The following is a 12,895-nucleotide window of genomic DNA, read 5'->3' on the forward strand; positions in this document are numbered from 1 at the left end:
ATAGTAACCAAGTACAGTGCTCTTGGGAGAAATGGAATGGAGAGGGTGTGATACCCTCTGGGAGAAGGCCAATTAGAAACAAAACCCAGAATGGCCTTGCCTTCCCTCTAGTGGAGGAACTCAGATGCCAGGTCCTCCATGAGTCTGGGCTCCTAGACCCATGGAGTCCCTATAGACTCAGGAGGCTGAAGTAGAAAGCCTGAGCTCCATGAGTGCAAAGCCAGCGAGGGTTATATAGCAAGTTTGAAGACACCAAAAAAAAAAAAAAAAAAAAAAAAAACAACAACAACAACAAAAAACACCTGGGGTAGGAGCACGGCAGTGACATGGCTCAGCCAGGAAAGGTGCTGGCTGCCAACCCTGACCTGAGTTTGGCCCCTTCAGCCCACACAGTAAAAAGAGAACTGGCTCCTAGCTGTCTTCTGACCTCTACATTTCGGTGCGAGCATAGTAAAATTAGAACAATTAACGGCACTGGGGAGCTGGAGAGATGTTCAGTTGGCGATGTGCTGGTTGCACGGATGATGACCTGAGTCTTCCTCCCATGGCCTGACGCAGTGCAGTGGTGGGCGCTGTAAAATGGTGGGGGTGGGCTGGGAGGGGAGATAGGTGGACACGGAAGCTGGCTGGCTTCCTGGCAGAGGCTCATGAGGTGGAAGGAGCCTGAGGAGTGATGGTGGAGGCTGTCCTCTGCCCACTACCGGGTGGGTGTGCACTCAGGGGAGAGTGCAGCTGCTGCCTGGACTTCTAGTTGATAGGCCTTACCTTCGAGAGAAGCTTGTGAGGGCTCAGGATGCTGGGCTACAGAGATGGCTCCATGCCATGCTGCTCCTTCCCGGGGACCTGAGTTTGGTTCCCAGCACTCCCATCAGCTGGATTACAACTACCTGTGACTCCAGTTCCAAGGAGTTCAGTGCCCCCTTTTGGCCTTTATGGGCATCTTCACACACACAGAAGACATTCTCTCTCATACACACACAAGTTTGACTCTGTGTTCTAACGGGAGGCTCCTGAAGGCCCAGGAACTAAACAATTCAGGATGTCCCTACAGCTGACTAAAACTATCACCACACTAGGCCCCTTCTTCCTAAGCCTGTGTCAGCAGTAAGGACTGCTAAGAACACTGTCAGACCATCTGAGAGGAGATACCCTCCAGTCTGTCAAGCTGCCTGCAAGCTGTGCAATGACAGCAAGTCTCCAGCTTTCACGGGCCATTCTAACCACCTTTGAGTCATTTCTGCAGCTGTAACCCCTCACCCATACCCCTGTAAGTAATCCCAGTAAACTCGTGAGTTCACCATGTTGGACTTCAGTGGTGTCCATTGTTAGTTCCCTATCTGGGATGAGCAGATGTCTGTCTGTGTCTTTGAAGGGATGGTGTCACACAACAGCGCCTGTACATGCTCTCTCTCTCTCTCTCTCTCTCTCTCTCTCTCTAAAACGGGGCTTCTGGAATAAAAGTGTATGATTGGTGCTGGAAAAATGGCTCAGAGAGCAGGGCTTGCCTGGCATCCATAAAACCTTGGGCTCCAGCCCCAGCATAAACTAGGTGTAGTGACTTATGCCTGTCATCTCAACAAGTAGAGGCAGGAGGACCAGGAGTTCAAAGTCATCCTCTGTTACATAGTGATTAGTCACAAATAGATAAGTAAGTAAATAAATAAACAAATAAAGTATGTGCATAGAAAGTCTTTTCTCCTGTCTTGCAGGAGTCTAGGGCTATAGTTCATTCTTCCTTCTGGAAGTTTCCCTCCCTGTCCCTTCTGTCATCCATTGCTATCAACTTACCAGAACTGAATGGGCCACCTGACTGGCTCTCAGTGAGTGACATTGTCCTTCCTGAGACCTAAGGTTCTCTCCCCGTGGACATCTTCCCGCCTTGCACAGCACCCAGCTTTCAGGAAACAACACACACCTGTCTCCCTTTCCTCTCTCTCTTTGTCTCCACCAGTCAAGGGGAAATCCATATCTAAAAGCACTAAGTTTGGGGCTATCGAGGTATCTCAATGGAGAGGTGTTTGCTGTGTAGCCTGGTCACCTGAGTTTGATCCCCACATCCCACGAAGTAAAGGGACAGAACTGACTCCCACAAACTTCTGACCTCCAGACATGCATGTGGCAGGTGTGTGCATACCCACCCACACAACACACAACCACACAGTAACAAATGTAAAAGAAAGAGTATTTAAAAAAATAAATTATTTTTATCTGTCTGTTTGAGGACAAGTCAGAACTCAGTGGCTTTGAAGGAAGGCTCTGGAACATCTGAGGAGAGAGCAAAGAAACCCACGTTGGAGGAGGACTCACCTCTTGGCCAGGACTTGCACGCCCCCAGGGCTGGTTCTCACCTGTGTCTTCCAGCCTGGGTCTACTTTGTCTCAACAGTTTCTCCCTAGAGGTAGTGGGGGACCAGATGAGGGGCACAGCTTTTGTGTGCATGAGGCCCCGCCCATCGACTCCCTACTCGCTCCCCTCCCCACACCGGGACTTACCCCCTCCTCCTCGCCATGGCAGTTCTCGTCGTCATGTAAACATACACTCTGGGCAGTAAGACAGGGACTAACACCATCACAAGCACCCCTGGCAGGATGGCCACTAAGCTGGATGATTCTGAGTGCAGAAAGGAAAACAGCAATGGGGCCGTGAGTGGGCGCAGTGGGTAAAGTGCGCAGTGGCCTCCAACCCAGACCCCAGAACCCATGTAAAAAGTGGTGGTGCATGCCTGACGTCCCAGCAATGGCAAGCTGCCCCTAATGCTAGCCCTAACCCTAGAGGGGGAAGGCAAGTGGATCCCTGTACACTGGTAAAGCTTCAGGCCAGTGAGACTGTGCAGACTCTGTGTGTGTGTGTGTGTGTGTGTGTGCGCGCGCGCGCGCACGCGCACGCGCGTGCGCTTGTGCACCAGGCCTGGCAAGCCCCCGTCTTAAGCAAGAGGTGGAAGACAGCTGAACACCCACATCCTAGGTCGTCCTCTGGCCTCCACATGCACACTGGGCTCGTGCATACCCCCACTCCCACCCATACACGACAGGGATTGGCAAAAGGCTGAGGGGCACGGGAGGTAGCCTTCCTTTCGACCCTTAGCTGTCAGCTTGAGGCGTCTGGTCCTCCTAAATCTCTTGGCTCTCCCTCCAGGAGGCCCAGGGACTTGAAGATTTCAATGTCCTCACCCAGGAACCCTTACTGATTGTGGTCACAGTTCCCTGCAGGGGCTCTTCTTGCCAGGTGTCGACGGGACCTCTCTCCCTATCTGTCCTCTTGATCTTTTGATGATGCCTCCCTCTAGCCTAGGCTGTCCTGGAACTCACTATGTAGCCCAGGCAGACTGGCCTTGAACTCAGTGTGAGCCTCCCACCTCACTGCCATCCTTTTTTTTTTTTTTGTTCTATAACACAGGCTGTGTAGTCCAGGCTGGTCCCCTGCCTCACCCTCTTAAGTGCTATGATTACAGACATGCATCATCATATTCAACTGATGCCATGCTGAGGTGAATCCAGAACTTCATGTGTGCTAGGTAAGCAACTGAGCCACAGATTCCAGTCCTCTGTCACTATTTCTCAGCCCCAGAAATACTTGCAGCCTAGAAGCTTGTGAGGGAAGCAGATGTCTATGCCCACCTAACCTGAACCTCTTGGGGAAATTCTGATAGGTAGGTGTTAAATAGGTTATGCTCTTCCAAGAACAGACTTGGAAAAATGATGGCCCAGAGGTGCAGTGGATTCCAGTTTGGGTAGGGAAAAGCAGAAGGTGGAGAGGTACTGAGCCAGGACAGCTCAGGGGGGAGCACACAGGGGTGGGCAGTGGAAGTTCAGCCAGGTGTGAAGGTGCGTGCTAATAACCCTAGTACATGCCAGGGGAAGCAGGAGTATCAGAAAAAGTTCAAGGTCATTTTCAGCAAAATAGTCAGGTCAAAGCCAGCCGGGGCTACATGACACCATGCTGCAAACAAGTTAATCAAACAAGCAAATAAGCAAGGACGGGAGCGACTGGAGAGGAACTCAGTTGGTAGTGTGCTTGTCTTGAAAGAACAAGGAGCAGAGTTTGATTCCCAGAACCCACATGAATGACAATCTCGGTGTGCACTTGCAATCCTAGTGCTTGGGAAGAGGAGAAAGGTGGATTTGGGGCTCACTACCCACCCCCTTGCACCTTGTGGTCGGTTCCAGGCCAGTGAGAGGCCCTGCCTCAAAAACAAAACAAAACAAAAGTGGATTGTGCTTGAAGAATACCATCAGGGGGTGTCCTTTGGCCTCCACATATATGTATAAACACATGAATAGACATCTGCTCGCACACGCGCGCGCACACACACACACACACACACACACACACACACAGAAGCACTAGGGTTCAGAGAGATGATCCCAGTGTATTCCACTAGGAGACAAACAAAAGACAGATTGAGAACTATTGTCTTGCTGATCCCTGGGGATCTCACAGTGACATGATCCCTATTATGTTTCATATGTAATATATTATTGTTACATAATACACATTTTAGGGTTTTCTACATGAGATAGGGTTTCATATAACCAGGCTGGACTCAAACTCCTATACAGCTGAGGACGACCTTGAACTCCTGATCTTCTTGTCTTCACTTCCAACATGCTAGGGTTACAGGCCTGTGCTGCCATGCTTGAGTATCACACATGTTTTATAGTACATAGGACATGAACTGGCAAGACAGCTGGGTAGGTTAAGGTGCTTGGCACCAGGCCTAGAGACCTGAGTTGGATTCCAGAGTTTCACATAGCAGAAGGAGATAGATGAGTCCTTTGCGTTGCCCTCTGAAACCCACACATTCACCCCACCACAACAAATACATTAAAACTCCCAAATGTATAGATTATTACATATTATCATATAAATTATATTCTGTAATTTATAGTATATCTAAAATATACATCATAGCATAATTTATATATTATAATTTAACATATATTATCAATTTATAATACACCCAAAATATTTATATAACTACAAACTATATATGCAATATGTAATTGTGTATTTTATATATTACCTATATTATATAATGCACAATATTGCCTATGATATATTACTTACTATATGAATATCTTGCGATAGATTATAATATTGTATGGTATAACTACCAATGTCACCCCTATTACATGTCTTGATATATAGTAGATATTATAATGTGTATGAAAATTAAAAACAGAGTAATTCTGTGGCAATGGGACACGGGCCTGGGATGTGGCTGTTACCTAGCTTTTTTCTAGATGGGATATCCCGAGGTTCTGTGCAGAATTCTCCTCCATAACCAAGGTCACAGTGGCAGATGAAGGTGGCTCCCTGCTCCTGACAGCGGCCATCATTGTGACAGGGGTTCTGTAGACACGGGCTATCTGCAAGGGCAGAAGGGTGTGAGTGGATCCCAAGAGGATACTCAAAGTGCAGAAGATGCTTGGTTGTGGGATAGGCCCCAGCACAGAAAGCAACAGTCATCAGAGCCTGACTGGGGTCCATTCAGCAATCTAAGCTTAAACCCTGCTACCCTGGGTTTGGAATTTGTTCAACCTCCTGGAACCCCATTCTCTCTCTCTCTCTCCCTCTCCCTCTCTCTCCCTCTCTCTCCTCCTCCTCCCGCGTGTGTGTGTGTGTCTGTCTCTGTGTGTGTGTGTGTGTATGTGTCTGTGTGTGTATGTGTGTCTCTCTGTGTGTGTAAAGGTTCAGAGGTCAACTTGTGGTGTCATTTATGTTTCTGTCTACTTTGTTCTTTCTAGAGACAGAGTCTCTTACAAGCCTGGAGCTCACTGATTAGTCTAGGCTGGAAGTCCCACAGTCCTACAGATCCATTTTATGTGCATGTATGAGTACCTGCTGCATGTATGTGAACCACAAGTGTGTCTGGTGTCTTCAGAGGCCAGAACTGGAGTTACAGGCAGTTGGGGGCTGCCATGTGGGTATTGGGAACTGAACCTGGGTCCTCTGCAAGAACAGCAAGTGTGCTTAACCACCAAGCCATCTCTCTAACTGTGATTGACTTTGTCAACATGGGTTTTAGATCCAACTTAGGACCCTATACTTATGCAGGAAGTACTTTACAAACTAGACTGTCTTTCAGCCTTGGAACCCTCTCCCTTTCTTTTGAGAGATGGGGTCTCATTATGTAGTCCTGTCTGGCCTGGAACCCACTGTAGACCAGGCTGGCCTCACACTCACAGTGACCCACCTGCCTCTGCCTCTTGACAGTGCTGGGATTGAGATGTGCACCACTGTGCTTGGCTGGAACCCTGTTTTCATTGCTCATAAAGTGGGGTGCCATACTTTCTACTAGGTAAGGATTAAAGTCTACTTTTGGAACAGATCTCTGCATGGGCAGTAGTAAACATTTGGTAAGGGATGGTTCTTTTCCTATAACCCTTCCTACAAAGGAATCCCACTCAGGCAAAGGACAGGGAGGGAGGGTATTCCTGGTGTTAAGAGACCAGAAAGACCCAGACTCACCCCGGAAGCAGCCTCGAGTAAAGTTGGCCACGGTGCAGGACTCTCCAGCTCTGCAGCCATAGGGCTCACACAGCAGGGTCCCCTGACTTGCACAGGTACAGTGCTGGGAGCAGTCGTCAGTTACAAAGCTGTCACCCAGCTGGAAAAGAGGAAGTGAAGACAGGAGACATTCTAGATTCATCCCAGATCTCAATCTCGATACCTGGATTCCCAGGCCTCCATGCCACCCAGACCTTGTAATAGATGCCATTGGTGGTGCACCCGCAGTGGGTCACTGGGAGGCTCTGGGTGTCACTGTAGATGTAGCCTGGGATGCTGGCACAGCCTTCCACACAGGGGCCATCACAGACCTTGGGGGTCACAAATTTGGCACAGGATGCTGGGCAGGGTGTCATACAGTGCTGGTACACAGTATTGGCAGGGCATGTCATGGCTGAGGGGATAGAAGCATAGTTAGGAGCTGGCTGGTCCTGGGGCCAAACAAATAAAGGGACTAGGTGGGCAAGAAACAGAAAGTGGGGTACAAGATCATTCAACCGAGCACAGAGCTCCCTGTACACAGGGAAGCTGGGGCAAGCAGGCCAGTTCTGCCTGAGGACCTTTGTCTGGGACACAAGATGTTTGATGAAAACAGGGACAGGCGAAGGTAGGTATAATAGCAAATACTTGTAATTCCAGCACTCAAGAACTGAGGTAGAAGGCTCACCAGGAGTTTGAGGTCAGCTTGGGCTACAGAGTGAGATTTGTCTCAAAAAACAAAAAACAGGGGCTAGAGAAATGGCTCAGCAGTTAGAAGCCCTTGCAGAGATTGCTCCTGATTCTGTCCCCAGTGCCCACACGGCAGTTTACAAACATCTGTAACTCCATTTCCAGGCGATCTGACACCCCCTTCTGGCCTCTGTGGGCACCAGAAGGCACATGACGCACAGGATGCATCCAGGCAAAGCACTCATACGCACACATCAAATAAATATAAAATCTCAAATAAAACCCACCCCAAAACATAAATACAGAGCTGAGGGATAGCCGAGAAATTACGGGGAGAGCCAAGGGATAGCAGAGCTGAGGGACAGCCAAGGGATAGCCAGGTGTGGTGGCATGTGCTTGTCATCTCAGTTCTGGGGAGGCAGAGATCTGAGGATACTCGGGGCTTGCTAGGCAGCCAGCCAGCCTAGTCTAATCACCAGGCTTTGGGTCCCAGTGAGAAACCCTGTCTCCAAAAACAAGATGGGGCTAGTGAAATGGCTTAGTGGGTGAAGGTGACCTGAACTGGATCCCTCCTACATGGTGGCTGAAAAGAACTAACTCCTCAAAGTTGTCTTGTGACCTTCACATGTGTGCTGTGCAACATGTGAACCCCACACAAACAGAAGGACAAGGTAAATGGCTCCTGTTCTCTGCATCCACATATACGCACACACAAATGCAAACACACATGGGCATACACATACAAAACAAAAACAAAAAATAAAGGAAGAGAAAACACAACGACAAAAACACGGGCAGGGAGGAGGAGGAATGGGATTGGACAGTGGAGGAGTAGGCAGGCATCAGTCTGGAATCATTTGCTGCCTGGAACTCGGGATGGAAGAATCAAGGCTGGAAGGCCACAGTGAGGGTGAGGGTGGCGGCAGCAGAGCTGAGCAGAGTGACTGAGGAGTCGAGCAGAGCCTCACCACAGTGTGTCTGGTCCCGCCAGCCAGTCATGTTGGCACCTGCCTCCTGGCAAATGATGGCATATCCACTGAGGACCCGGCATCGAAGTTCCTCTTCTTCTTTGGTTTTCCAACCAGTGCACATATCAGACATACAGTGCCTGGGGTAGAAAGGGAAGGGTGGAGTAGGTATGCTGTTAGAGAGGGGAAGCAAAGAGATCCGGACTTGCTGGAAAGGGCCCAGGATGAGGGGCTGGGAGCTGCGGACGAGGCTAAGCTGACAAAGTGCTTGCCTTGCAAGAATAAGGAGCTGTTTGATTTCTGGTACCCACGTTAAGAAGGAGCAGGCTATGGTGATGTGTTTGTAATCCCAAAGCTGGTGAAGGGGGGAGAGGAGGGTCTCGAGGCTCGCTGGCCAGACAGCTTAGCTTACTCAGTAAGCATTGGGTTTCAGTTAGAAACTTTGCCTCAGAAAACAAGATAGAAGTTGGGGAAATGCTCACTGGGAAAAAGCACCGGCTGTTCAACTATGAGGAACTGAGTTTGAATCCCCACATGTGCCTGCAATCCCAGCTTTGTGGGGGAGCAAAGACAGAAGCCAAAAAATAATGAGCTGAAGGTTCAGTGTGAGACCCTGTCTCAAAGGAATAAGGCAGAGAGAGATAGAGCAGGACACCTGATTTTCAACAATGCCCTGAGAACACATACCCATATCCACACTCACACAAAAAGAAAGGAAAAAATAAAAATCAAGGTGGATGGCTCCTGAAGGACACAAAGTTGATCTCTGGCCTATGTAAACATACATGATATATACACTGAACAAACATGTGTATACCCATCCTGCTCAAAAATCCTCCCAAATAAACAAGTAAACAAAAGCTGAGGATGCAGCCTAGTTGGTAGAATGTTTGCTTAGCATGCATGGAGCCCTGGGTCCCATCCCCTGTACCATATGAGCAAGACATTGTGGTCCATGCCTATAATCCCAGCACTTATGAGGTGGAGGCAGGAGAATCAGAAATTCAAGGCCATCTTTAGGTATATATTAGCGTGGGCTACACGAGACCTAGATAAATAAAGAATAAAATAGATTAAAAATAAACTAGCAAAGAAGGGCCCAGAACCCCACACAGAAAGTCAGCAGGCTAGAGGGATAGCTTGGGGACAGGGCATGTGATTATAGAAAGACAGGCTGTGGAATGGGGGGAGTCAGTCGGAAACGAGGTCACAAAGGAGAAGAACTAAGCTCACAGAGCTGGAGGGGGTCAGGGAGGGAGGAAAACCACAGCAGGAATCTGGAACATTCTTGTAAGTACTGGGCCTGTGACTCACTGCTCGAAGGGCTCTGGGGCTATGATCTGGTGACAGGCAGCAAAGGGGCCCTGGGGGTCCACCAGCACCCTACAGGCCTGGGTGCTGCTGATGAGTGCTGTCTGCTCCGGGCTGCACTCTGACAGTAGAAGCTCGGGTTCTTCCTCTCCTCCATCGTCTTCTGGCAGGGCCCTGAAGTAGGGATGGCAAGGGGCTGCTTGAGGCTTGGGGGGGGAGGTAAACTTAAGGAGAAAAAACAAGTCTGCAGAAAGGCAAAAGGAAGGACGGACAAGGACATCATAGGGATTTCTAATGAGCAGCTGTCAGTGAGAGACCAAGTGTTCGAAGGTGCCTCTGTGCTGAGGACCAGAGGGTTAAGGCAGTAGAAAAGAGATGCCCATCTCAGAGGGGCAGCATCTGCCTAGAATCCCCCAGTGAGGGGCTGGGGGGCGTGGCTCGGTGATAAGAATGCTTGACTTTAATTCTCCATAAGGGGTGAAGAATGTGGCTCATATTACATGCATGCAGTCATAGGTTCAATCCTCTGCCCTCTAAGGAAAGAGACTCTTAGTCATCTCCCTAATCCCCAGCCCTTACCTTGGTGATCGGAAGAGGACATTTACCACCTTCACCTCCCAACTGCTGCCAAAGATATTGAGGTTTGAGGTAAGCATTCCATTGGGCAACATGAAATCATTGGCTTGGTTCTTGTCATAGTTTCCACACAGACCCCGTATCAGCCCACGGTACATGGTAGGCAAGGAGATCACTGCAGGAAGAAGATTCCCTGCAGTGAGCCGAACTCTGTCCTCCCCACCAAAGTCTAGTCTCCCTCTCGGGCTGGGGGCTCGATCCCCACGTATAAGTCATCTTCCTGTTTGAGCTGTGCCTTTCCACCTTCCATCCCAGAAATGGGGTTCCTGTTTCCTGTGGTTATTGGTTTTATTGTTGCTGTTTTCATTTTTGAGACAGGGTCTCGTATAGCCTAAGCTGGACTCAAACTGGCTATGGAGCTGAGGCTAGCTTCAAACTCCTGATCCTTCTGCGTCTACCTTCCAACTGCTAAGATTACAGATGTGCTCCACCACACCCTGCACTGGCCTTTTCTTTTCTTTTCTTTTCCTTTTTGTTTATTTGTTTTTCAAGACAGGGTTTTATCTGTGTAACAGCCCTGGCTGTCCTGGAACTCGCTCTGTAGACCAGGCTGGCCTGGAACTCACAGACCCAACTGCCTCTGCCTCCCGAGTGCTGGGATTAAAAGTGTGCCGCCTGGCTTGATTAGATTTCTTTGAGACAGAATCTCACTATAAACCCTGGGTAGCTTGGCACTCACTATGTAGACCAAGTTGGCCCCAACCTCATGGGAGATCCTCTTGCCTCTGGTCCTGAGGGTTGGGATCACACGTGTGAGCTAGCATCCCTGGCTCTGAGACTGGGCTTCTGCAGGCTGTGGTCTGTCTCAGTTACCTGCACTGTGCTTTCCATCGAAGTCCACCACCATTTCAAAGTCAGTGATGAGAATCAGGCGTTGTGACCGCAACATGATCTGCAGATGGTCATTTGGATTGTAGGGGATTGCCACCTTTTGATTGTTGACCTTGAAACGGAAGACTGCAGCTGCAGCTGCGTAGCATGCTAAGTGGGCCACCCTCTCTGTTGCTGTTCTCTGTGCCATGATGTTATTCCAGAGTCTTCATTACCCCCAGTGTCAGAGATTTCCCTTTATACCCCAGTGCCTTCCTTGCAAAAACTCAAAAAGACAAATGGCTCAGTGGGTAGAGAGAGAGGCACTTGCCACTAATCTGGAGGACCTGAGTTCGATTTCCAGGACCCATATGGTGGATGTAAAGAAGTGACTCCCCCAAGTTGTCTTCTGACCTCCACACAGGCACCACAGCACATGCATGCCCATGCATGTACACATACAGCAAATTCATGCAACAGAGAGATGGCCCATTGGTTGACAGTGGTTGCTGTCCCTCCAGTGGACCTGCATTTGGTTTCCAGAATCCTTGTAGGACTGCTCACAACTACCTATAACTTTAGCTCCAAGTACATGACACCTACTGGCCTCTGTGGGTACCCGTACATATGTGGGATATACTTACACAGACACACATAAGTAAATAAACACATGAATATTAAAAATTAAATGAGTGTAAAAGGAATGCTCCAGCCTCATTTCAAACGTGCGTCACCACCAAAGCTCTCCCCTTCATTCCCCTCAGCCTTTGGTCAGCCCCACTGCTCTGTGCCACCATTCTCTACATGTAAAGTGACACCAATTCTGACTTGTAAACACCGTATGGACCCCTGGAAACTCCCTGGCAGTGGGGCACTCTGGCTTTGCCAACTCCAGGTGGCCTTCAGGTCTGGTCCTGCCCCTTACTCACCAAAACCACCAGCCCTTCTTGGAGCTGGATTTTATAACCATAGACGATGACGGTCATTTCATGCAAGGTTGGACTTCCTTTGGAGGATATCTTGTTGCGCCCCTCCGTGACCAGCTGCTCGACCCCCTCTGGGAGCTTGTCCACTGTCTTAATGAGATAGTAGTTCATCCGGCCCAGGAATCGGTAGGTGAAGCCATCAAAAGTATGGTAATAGGGGTCCCCAAAGACGGTACATTTTTCCAATTCTGTCAAGAAGTGTGAACACCGAAAAGGACCTCAACCCAGTTACTGGTCTCCTAGATCCTCTGCCCAGCTGCGGTGTTTCTGATCGCCCCCTCTTAGGCCAGGACTCTGCCTCTGTTCTTCGGGCTACCAGGGCACCCTCCTCTCCCCCTCCCCCACAGCTCCCTTACTGTTGGCTGCACAGTTACTGCTGCCATCTTCAGTGTGCTGGCAGTGGGACCCCGTGGGGCAGACGAAGTTCCGGCACTGAACACCACCATCCACACAGGCACAGCTCTGGGTGCAGCCACTGGAGATCCAGGTCTTGCCTGCCTGCAGAAGCCACGGGAATAGATAGAATGTGAGGACAGAGATGGTTAAGTAAAGAGAAAGGCCCAGCTTCCTGTGTGAATGGCTTACATCTGCCCTCCCTACTTGCAGGCCCCAAATCTATTAAGCCAACCAACTATGGATGAAAATATTTGAAAAAAAAATTGTCTCCAGCCTTTATATGAGGGCTCGTGCCTAGTGTTATTGCAGCTTGTTACGCCACGCTCAGTTGATAACCCTGGGAGGCCTGCTCTTTACTGAAGGGAGGAGGAGGAGTGGATCTAGGGAAGAATGTAGGTGGGGGGGCCTGGAAGGAGGAGAGGGAGGGAAGGATGCTGTCAGGAGGCATTGCGTGAGAAAAGAATAAATAAAAAGAAAAACTAGATAAAACTATCACATGATCTATCTAAACAATTGCATCTATGGTTGGGGCATAGCTCAGTGGTGGAGTGTGTGCATAGAATCCCCTAGTGAGGATCTAGGGTGAGGCTCAGTGGTAGATCACCTGGC

At 49.4% G+C, this 12,895-nt stretch overlaps 1 protein-coding gene across 1 annotated transcript in view; it reads right to left on the reverse strand.

Annotated features, from left to right (window-relative positions):
- Positions 1-494: 494 nt before the first annotated feature.
- Positions 495-12,895, reverse strand: part of Zan (zonadhesin) — a 100,196-nt gene continuing 87,795 nt past the window's right edge. The window contains exons 78-89 of the mRNA XM_051205566.1: positions 12,247-12,388; positions 11,834-12,078; positions 10,908-11,037; positions 10,038-10,209; positions 9,462-9,632; positions 8,148-8,287; positions 6,705-6,904; positions 6,472-6,610; positions 5,229-5,369; positions 2,493-2,610; positions 2,143-2,392; positions 495-593 (exon numbers count right to left, since the gene is read on the reverse strand). Coding sequence (XP_051061523.1) covers positions 495-593; positions 2,143-2,392; positions 2,493-2,610; positions 5,229-5,369; positions 6,472-6,610; positions 6,705-6,904; positions 8,148-8,287; positions 9,462-9,632; positions 10,038-10,209; positions 10,908-11,037; positions 11,834-12,078; positions 12,247-12,388 — 1,947 coding nt within the window. The remainder of the gene's footprint in view (positions 594-2,142; positions 2,393-2,492; positions 2,611-5,228; positions 5,370-6,471; positions 6,611-6,704; positions 6,905-8,147; positions 8,288-9,461; positions 9,633-10,037; positions 10,210-10,907; positions 11,038-11,833; positions 12,079-12,246; positions 12,389-12,895) is intronic.

The sequence above is a fragment of the Phodopus roborovskii genome, unplaced genomic scaffold (genome assembly GCF_943737965.1).
Source record: "Phodopus roborovskii unplaced genomic scaffold, PHOROB, whole genome shotgun sequence".
Lineage (NCBI taxonomy): Eukaryota > Metazoa > Chordata > Mammalia > Rodentia > Cricetidae > Phodopus > Phodopus roborovskii.